This window comes from Galleria mellonella, unplaced genomic scaffold (assembly GCF_026898425.1).
Source record: "Galleria mellonella isolate WM207_F2 unplaced genomic scaffold, CSIRO_AGI_GalMel_v1 utg63, whole genome shotgun sequence".
NCBI lineage: Eukaryota > Metazoa > Arthropoda > Insecta > Lepidoptera > Pyralidae > Galleria > Galleria mellonella.
Window position 1 is genome coordinate 5,848,341 of NW_026442130.1, and position 10,221 is coordinate 5,858,561.

At 32.8% G+C, this 10,221-nt stretch overlaps 1 protein-coding gene across 1 annotated transcript; it reads right to left on the bottom strand.

Moving 5' to 3' along the window:
- Window positions 1-5,413: 5,413 nt before the first annotated feature.
- LOC113522003 (protein lethal(2)essential for life) lies at window positions 5,414-9,784 on the bottom strand. The gene is made up of 3 exons (XM_026907715.3): window positions 9,662-9,784; window positions 7,158-7,385; window positions 5,414-5,940 (listed from the first exon to the last, which is right to left on the bottom strand). The coding sequence occupies exons 2-3, from the start codon at window positions 7,383-7,385 to the stop codon at window positions 5,593-5,595; spliced, it is 576 nt and encodes a 191-aa protein (XP_026763516.1). The 5' UTR covers window positions 9,662-9,784; the 3' UTR covers window positions 5,414-5,592.
- Window positions 9,785-10,221: the final 437 nt, after the last annotated feature.

The following is a 10,221-nucleotide window of genomic DNA, read 5'->3' on the forward strand; positions in this document are numbered from 1 at the left end:
TTGTGAATTGGTAACTATTATCTGTGGTTACTCTATTATCATCATCATCATTTCAGTAATTCAGTATTCCACTTAGAAAATAAACCTCCCCATATACTGCCGTAAAGAAAGGACATCTACATCCACTGATTCACTGCAACACTTATTTATTATTAAAGATTGGTTAAAGCATTTAATATTTTCTAAATGCCTGCTCTTTTTTTTAATTAGAGCTCAAGTATTATTTTTTTTACCATAATATTTTTTTTTTTGCTAAATTCGTATAGATTTACTAGTGGGTTCGAATTTTTTATCAAGTTTATAATATTTCGCATTCATGTAATCTAAAGGGTCGCACTCAATCGTGAATGTATAATATGTAATTAGTTTAGAGATTTATGAAATTCTATGGAAATTTATTAACTGAATCTCGTAACTTAGACCATCGGGCCAGTAATCGCTCCGAGCTGATTGATGAACCCATCCCCCTTCCCACCCGCGTACCCCGGCCAGTGGACTCCACCGCCCGTTTAGACTTGAGTGATCCATGGTTACGAGATCTATTACCCAGACTACATTACTACATTGCTTGCTAGCTTCACTTTTAATTTGCACTTTGTTGTTATTAATTTGAAGGTTGATAACTGAACATTACGCAAAAAGAAATCTAATTGAACATCATCTTTTTTACACTTTAAATTATGAATAAACAATCTTTATATTCTTTTCTTATAAATTAATCAATGAAAATAACATAATCAAAGAAATAATATTGAATAATATTAATATATTAATACAAAAGCATTGCAAATAAAAATATAAAAAAGTACAGTAGAAAAATATAAAAAAGTACAGTAGAAAAATATTTTTAACAATATCAGTGATCAATGATTATAATGATGATTAAATACCTAAAATACATTTTTTAATTCATTTCTATAATAATTCATATTTGCATCTAAGAAGGATAATAAATAGGTAAAACCCACTAAATATCCTACACAAAGAACATTATGACTGCTGAGAACCCAAACATAACAATTTTTATACACAATGAATGATGTTATAGATCAATAGTTATGGGTATTACCTCTAGATGGCGTTACAAGTTATTAGTGCCTATAGATCATAAAAACTACGAGTATAGTGATCTATAATTATCCTAATAGAAACAGTAACATTTTATAGATGGCGCTTTGCTTATTATTTAAGACAATCTTTTCAATTAATCATCTTTCGATTTTATATTTAAAAAAAAAAACTTAAATATATTTCCGTTAAAACTTATTACAGTCAAATATCAAATCAGAAATATTAACGTTAAGGTTACTACTTTCCATCAGGTGGGCTGTCAGCTTGTTTGCCATTCTAAGTTGTATAAAAAAAATGACGATAAATTCCCTACACTACACTACTAGGAGCATTTTACTTTCACATTAGAATAAAAGGTATAATTAATTTATTTATTTTTTGTTAAAACATTATTACATGTAAATTAATAGTAAATTATATTTGATTATATAAAATTTAATTGTTATATTTCTCAATTATCATATATCCCAAAAAGTACACATTTATAAAATCATCATCTTCCTACCCTTATCCTAATCATTTGGGGTCGGCGTAAAATGATTTTATCCATATTACAAAAAGATTTGGTTTTTTTTTTTTACGACCGGCCACCTGCCTGACGTCAACCCTTTTTGGGAACACATATTGTACACATTTATAAAATATCATTAATATAAATTGAGCGATTTCGGAGATCAACATGAACAAACATCATGACACGGGAATTTTAATTTTTCTAAAGTGCAACTAATAAAAATCTCAAAAGATGAAATAGACAAAAAGATCCTCGTCTTTATTCTAAAGGTTGAAAAGGAATGTACTCTTAATTTTAGGATGTTACTTATTACATTAAGACAAAGTCTTGAAATTTTCTGTTTATGTAAATCAAATACTTTTAATATACCAATTTATCGAAACGCGCTAAATTTCGAACACGGCAGGTAGAGTGTAATAAATAAAAAAAAAATGTAATTGAAAATAAACAGTCCACTTTAAACGAGAAACTCGGAAGGCATCGGCATTCACTCCTCCCTAGCCCCCGTGGCACAATGATAAATTAACAATATTATTGAACGGCGAGACTCAGCGAGAAAATTAAATTAGTCAAACACCTCCCTTATTGCTCTCTAGGACAATTTGCCGTGCTAAATTATACAATGTTTGTATGTACACTTTGACATTTTTACATGTGTCTTACCACAATTTAGTGATGTGAAGTGAGATTCTCTTTGCTGTGAGTGATGGGAAAAACCTCCAGAGCCAACATGCATGCAGGTAGATACGAGATACAATAGTTGAATGTAAATTAAATTTACTCTCTGCCTATCTACTTGCAAGCAGCCTTTTTATCGAAAGGCTAAACTGGCTACGAGAAGGTAGGAAGATATGCCATATGATACCATATCAGCCATTAACTGTCCACCGCTGAACATAGGTCTCCCCCTGTTGGGGTGGGTTGCCAATTGTTGCCATGCTTGGCAGGAGAGTTGTGCCGTATGATTTGTACAGGTAAATATGTTTACGATATAATTAGTACTTAAGTACTTTTAAATGAGTTACGTCAAAAGAGATTACCTCCGTAATGCAAAGATAGGTGGGTTGCTATGCGTACTCGAAGTCCCGGGTTTGATTGTCCGTCGGGTCAATTTAGAGAAAATCACTCGTGTTTGGGAGTATTAGGTTTGTTTTTGATGAGTGAAAATGGTATGGTAACCCCGCCTGCGCTAACAGGATACGCTAGCGGAGCACCAGTGAAGGGTGATAGATGAGAATGAAAACAGGTCAGTTAGCCCATCATGATGAATTCATCAAGAATTAACCATGATAGTTTCCAGGGAGATCCGCGAGGAGGTCGACCTGGTTGGGTATATTGCTAGCAATGGGATTCTCAGTCTCCATTACTAACAATCCCTTTTCCCCCGGGAGTACTAGGTTGTGTCTCCAGATATTGATTGAATTGTTTCTCATATTGTCTCCTAGTTTGAGAACCGGGTAATTAGTATGATTGTTTATAGGTATAACTAGTGTTGCGACCCGGCTTCGTACGGGTAGATAGAATTTTTAGAATATATTAAAGTCTGTTACACTGATAATATAGCTGAAATTGATAAAACAATTTTTAAAATAAACAAACAAACAATCAAATCTTTCCTCTTTATACTACATTACTATAGAAGTATAGATAAGATAAAAAAAAATACTAAATAAGTAACTACATAACATCGGAAAAGATTTCAGTTACTACGTATAATAGAAAGATTATACAGAAATTCTTTTATTTACAAAAACATATTTAGTTTAAAGATTTAATTGAATACCGTGACTAATACAACAAAGTATACTATCTTATTAATGTACATAACTTAGGTCATAAAAGGCTAATGGATGAATAGAATTATATTCAACAAAATAAACTATTTCAATTGTAGCAAAACCAGTTCTTTTAATTTTAAAACTAAACCACTGAACCGATTTCGATAAAATTTTAAGGAACGAATCTGTAAGTATATCCTTTTAGATTAAAAAAGAATTTTCCAAAACAGATTATAACTGACGAAGTTATGAGGTAACATAAAAATATAATCGAATTCAGAACCTCAAAATGTGATTATTTTTTGTTTAAATGAGAGATATTGGATAATAGTAATTCATTCAAGATTTCAATAAAGAAGGTAAGTTGATTCAAATCTATCGATCATACTAATAATGATGTCGGTACATCACTAGCTATTTATTAGTAACTAGTGAAAGAATTATTCATAATTTGTTGTCCGTCTGTGTGGGATATCGTTTATTGCCTTCTGCGGCATTTTGCATTTGCTAAACATTAATGTATGGCTGTGGTTAGCGCTGTTCAAAAGAAATACTTCGTTAAATATTTCTCAGTAATTTTTGTGACAGTGAAGGTATGGAGAGAAGTAGCTTCCATGTTATTTTATAGATACGATAGATAGACAGATAAGAAAACATTAAAACTTTCCAACATAGATCAACTAGCGATGCGTAAATTTACTAATACGCACATCTGCTAATTATTTAATTGAACAACTCTTTGAATTATTCGAGTGATTTTCTAATCAGTTGATTACTAATTTTATCCGATTAGTAATTTCATTCACTATACGCGTCTACTAAATAATCGCTAAAATCATTTATTAGTAGCTGTTCATGTACGAGTCGGTACGAACATAACCGAGTCGACCCGATTGCTCGAATGTCCTTTTTTTGTTAATAGTGTTGCCAATTTAGTGTATTTAGTAAAAATTTGCAACTTTCGATATTTATAAGTAAATTAAGTAGTAAAATCAGTTTATCATAATTAATTATTATGTATATTTTAAAAGAACGTAGTTGCCTACTGGATTGTTATTGTTTGTCAATCTCCTAATATTATAAAATTAAATTAACAAATTATTTGAATAACAAAATAATTCGGATTCGCATACCGCTATGACCAACTAATTATCTATTAATTATCTATAATCTGTTACTAAAAGCAGAACAATAAGCCCTTTATTCATAAAAACGTCAAACCTCTCATAAATCTTTTTTAGCTATTGAAGTGATTTGTCTTTTTTTTTTTTTGACCTAAAATCTCAATTTGACAGAAAGACAGAAAGTGACAAAACATTTCAATAGCTAAAATACAGGTAGTTGTAGGTTTGTATGACATTTTAGTTTTTATGAATATAAAGATAAGTGTTACGGAAAGAGATGTGTTAGAATTATTGGTATAAATGAAACTGTCCAAAATTGAATACGTTGTTATATATAATTTATAAAACATTCATAATCATTATTTAGGATTTGTCCTTTACCCTACTAAATATAGACCTTCATTGCTTTCTAACATAATATACGTAGGTCCTAGTCCATATAGTATGGGTACTCTCTGTTCCTTTAGAGATGATCTCACTCTCTCTTTTCTTACGTCTCTTGATGTCTGGGAGGTTGTTACCTCATCATTCTCCGTCAGTTCTAAACCGATTACGAAAATTGTTTTCTTATCTGAAGGGTTATATATACTTATGGAATAGTCTCATACATTTTATCGAAATCGGTTCAGTAGTTTAATTATGTATAAAGTGTTCGAGGTGGAAAGAATTTTCTGAGCCTCCTACTACCACCAACTTTGTGCAATTTAACTGGAGTTATTTCTCCGTTTACTGGGTAAAGACTAGATATTGCGGCGCACATACAACGTCACTCAAGAACTAAATACATATTATTTATTATCTGTTATTCATATTTATTGTCTTCTCCATCTTCGTATCCTTTAAACAGCTGGCGTTTCCGCGCGCTTTTTTCTCTAGGTATTATTCATAGAATGTAGTATCATGATCAATTTAAATAAAAATACACATTTACTTATATGAAAATAATTATTTATTTCAACTTATGATTGATATGAAATCTATTGCATTCCTCTTTAACCTATTTCGTTCATTTCGAATCGTGTGGCTTATCGTTATTGGCCAACAACGAGTATAAAATAAATGCTATTTATGATTCGATCGTATGGGACATCGATAGTTTATCATCTTAGGGTGATGTAACGATTGGTACAGTCTGTTCCCTCGGTTGTTCTGCAGGTTTGGGAGGCTCGGGCTGTTTGGCTGGCCCGGTTTTGGTTATAGGAACAATCCTCTCTCCAGCTTGAGGCGGTGGTCGTTTAGGCGCTGTGATCGTGAGAACGCCATCCGACGATAGAGTGCTGACTAGATCGGCCACTTCGTACCCTGAAGGTAGGACGTACCGTCTCGTGAACTGTCTGGAAATGAACCCGTGCTCATCCTGTTTCTCTTCGTGCTTGCCTTCGACTACGATGGAGTTGTTCGCCGCTTTAACCACGATCTCTTCTGGCGCGAACTGTTGTACGTCAAGGATAACCTGTGAATTATAAATTTTTACAATTTATTTTTATATCATGTAGTAGCGACACGATCTCACTAATACTATAATTTCTACATGTACACGAAGGGGGGGAAAGGATTGTTAGTAATGGGGAGATTAGAGAGGAGAGATCAATCAGGTCGACCTCCACGCGGTTCCTCCTGGAAACTATCGTGACTAATTTACCGTTAAATTTGTCACGATGGGCTAACTGACATGCGTTTTCATCTTTACCAAACATCCCTCACTGGTGCCCCACCAATATATACCGATAACGCAGACGGGGTCATCATTTCATTATCATCCAGTAAAAAAAAAACATGTAAACGAATTTCTGAAACCTAATAAGTATTTTTTTAATTTATTTATTACAGACAAAAAATCAAATCTTTTTATTATTAATTCATATAATTAGTTCATGTGGTATTATTGCAATAAAGTGTAAAATAAATAATTAAATGAATGCCACCCCACACTTTTATTAGCCATTATTTAGAATTAAACTTTGTTCTTCGATATATAATACGTAGTTTAACCCGCAGCTTTTTCTGCGTACATTAGGTAAGCAAGTATAATGAGAAACATAAAAAACGAGTATGCATAAGTTATAAGGGAATTTTATTCTTTTGATGATAATAACTCTTGAAGACCGTATTTGAATCCAACATAGGAAAAGTATTTCTCTTTTTATGCTTATTGTATTTTTTATTTATATTTCTGCTGAAGAATGAAATATGACGTATATTAATCACTAGAAACTGTAGCACAAAACATGATTTCGCCAAAGCACAAGTGATATCTCTTGTACTGAAAATGTTTATAAGCTAACAATTTACCATCAGTTAGTACATTATATTGAGTCTACGGACGCACTATATGCTTGATTGTAACTGCCTTGTTTTATAAAAGAAATTTTGTTTTTTTATCTTTGAAATAGGAAACCACTAGAGTCCAAAGGTGTATCGAATTGATTCTTGATTCGAATACTTATTATGACAGTATAATCCTTACTAATGTTACAAATGTAAAAGTGTTTTTGTATGTTTGTTACTTTATAACGCCATAACGACTAAACCAATCACTATGAAATTTGGCATACACGTACTGTATGAGACGGAGAAGGTTACAGGGTATTTTTTATCCCGGTCAGTAAACATATTCTTGGTCACGAGGACGAAATCATAGGTAAAAGCTAATGAAAAATAATAACTTACCTCAAACTTATCCTTCGTGAAGTTAATAGTCGATGCGGATTCCTGTCGGGTAAGGCTTGTTCTCCAAGGTCTGAAATAGGAATTCCTCAGAGAGGTAGAGGGGAAGGTGGAAAGGTACGACATAAGGTCGTCTCTACGGAGGCCCATGCCGAAGTGCTGGTCGAATAGTCGTGAAGGACGGTCCCAGTCATCCCACCAGTCACGGAACATCATTGGTACTATCGACATCTGAAAATTAACATATATATAACATTATTTTTTAAATATATCTATGTACCTATTCATAAATTATATACTAATGTACTATGGAAATTCCTAATGGAAACATACCTACTATCGACAAAATCTATAAATCATAAGACAGCCCTACAACCATCTAGGATATCCGTTCCATTATTAAATATCTAACAAATATCCAAGATTCTTGGTATATATTTTTGGTATCAGTAAAAAGGAAGGAATCAACCTTATCTTATTTACCTCCACATTTACCTAATATAGATGCAGGTTATTTATATATATATTTAAGATAATATAATATTATTGTGACTTAAGCAACCTATTTGCAACTATGCAATCACTAATTATTGGAAAGAAAAACTATAGATTTTTTCATCCGAGTCTGTTATACTCGTACATACTTTAATCGTGATAACAGACAAAATTACGAGTATTTCCTTTCACTTGAATTTTTTTATACCATAATAAACGTAAATTGAGGATTTGTTAGATGCCAATATTGCGACGGTGATAAAATGTACAGAGATACGTCATTAACTGCGAACAATGTTCATAAAACAAGAAGAAACGTCAAGAACAGATAAATCAACAACAATGTCTACCATTCTACAGCCAGTCGGTGGAGATAAACAACGAAATTTCAATGCGAAGATATTTTTGGATATTATGCTTTGTGTCCACTGCAAGCCACGCTTACACTAATTTTATTTTACATAGTACCTTATAACATTTAAGCAGAGAAGAATATTTTTTTTTAATACACAATAATGCAATAATGACTAGTGCATATCGAAGACAGGGTTACTGTTATTCGAAGTTGGGAGAACCATTGAAGAATTGGGTCCATCACGACGTATTCATCAAGAACAAATTACAATAGTTTTTAGGAAGAGTGCTTAGAGAACGACCTGGTATATTTCAGACAATGGAGCCGTTAATAGCCCTTACTTATAAACCCTTGCCTCCAAAATAGAGATATTGTATTGAAATTTTGTTCATGTCTATAGGTGATGCTTACTATTTTACATCAGGTAAAACGTCAACTTCTTTGCCATTCATAGTTTTATAAAAAAATATATTAAAACTATCACACTTATCAGCCTTACATAAAAGTCTCATTTTTCATCTAATACTGTCGGAATCGTGGAAAAAAACACTGGACTGAACGCCCTCTATAGAACTCGTACTACCTAAATATATTTTTTCGCTCATGGTCGTGACTAAGTATTTATATTTCAAAACATTGTTTGTAGCTGCATAACTATCGCATCGCACGTGAGTTGCTACCCTAAATAACGCAACTCCTAAACAATAAATGGTTATACAAAATATTGTTCTGGAACGATTCCACGAGTGAATCACCTGGGTACCATTTTAGCAATGATGCAACTGAACTCAATTTCTTCACACTATTAACGTAAGCGACATCGATTTTAATATCTACGCTTGAGAGGAGCTAATTTTAGACGATCTGTTTGTTGACTTCGCTAAATCTGTTGCGAAAGAGCATAAATATGTTTTCATATTATCCACCTATACTTTAAAAATATATAATGCTCTTGCAAGATGTAATAATAGATTTCAGTCGAAGCTTTTTTCGTCTCTTTTAGTAAAAATACGACGGAATAACGTTTGTTAACAGCATAAAGTAAATACAGATAATTATAATCTACTCTATGGTTAACGGTTTTCAAAATAATGTTATGCTTTACTCTACATAAAATATATGTATATATTGTGTTAATATTCTATTTAAAATAAAAACTCCTTCTACAATTGACATTATTACATGTCACACTATGTACTGCAATGAGTAATGGCAGGTATCATCAACTCTGTGATAGACATAAACACACACAAATGTTTAATGATACCTTCAATATTATGGAACGTACTTCCTATTGCACCATGAGCATGCAGTGCACGGTATGCATTACCACTCTTAAAGACAGGCAGGTCTGTCGGAAATATGGATTAGTATTCTTACCTTTAAATTTTTTTTATTTATAATTTTAGGTAAATCATTTCGAAAAAATATATATCACACATAAATTCACATGTTTACAATTAGTTAAAGTAGTGCGAATTACAATCGAAAGATACAAAAACAGACACCTAAATTATATATAAAACTTTTCAATCAATTGTCACAATAATGTATATAAGAAACACTTGATTATTAAAGCAAACACTGCTATTATTAGAAAACGAACTATTTATCCATCTGATTGATTAGAATACATAATAATTAGGTATATCGTTACCTTTGCGGTAGGTAGTGATTCGTTGCAGGCGCGCGCTGCTCTGATCCAAACACTATGGATCACTACGTTACACCAGTATGTTTTAAATAGAATTTTCAGCTGCCCACACTCAGCTGAGTCAACGGGAACACACCTTGAACTTGGAAGCAGTAGGGTGACCATACTACTGTAATGCTCGGGAGCGTTCTTTAGCGCGGGAGGGGTTCATATCTTGCAGTTGACAATTTATTCTCAACGGGGGAAAAAGGATTGTTAGTAATGGAGACTGAGAATCCCATTGCTAGCAACCAGGTCGACCTCCTCGAGGTTCTCCCTGGAAACTATTATGGTATGGTTGGTACCTGATGAATTCATCATAATGGGCTAACTAGCCTGTTTTCATTCTCATCTATCACCCTTCACTGGCGCTCCGCAAGCGTATACTGTTAGTGCAGGCAGGGCATGGTATGGTAACCATACCATTTTCACCCATAAAAAAAAAATATTCTCAACCAACTTCAAAAAGAAGAAGTTTCTCAACTCGGTTGTATTTTTATGCCTCATAACTCCGTCGGTTCTAA

Coding starts and splice junctions, on each gene's coding strand:
- LOC113522003 (XM_026907715.3), bottom strand. CDS start 7,385: ATGTCGATAGTACCAATGATGTTCCGTGACTGGTGGGATGACTGGGAC. Junction 5,941..7,157: donor TCACGAAGGATAAGTTTGAG/GTAAGTTATTAT, acceptor TATAATTCACAG/GTTATCCTTGACGTACAACA.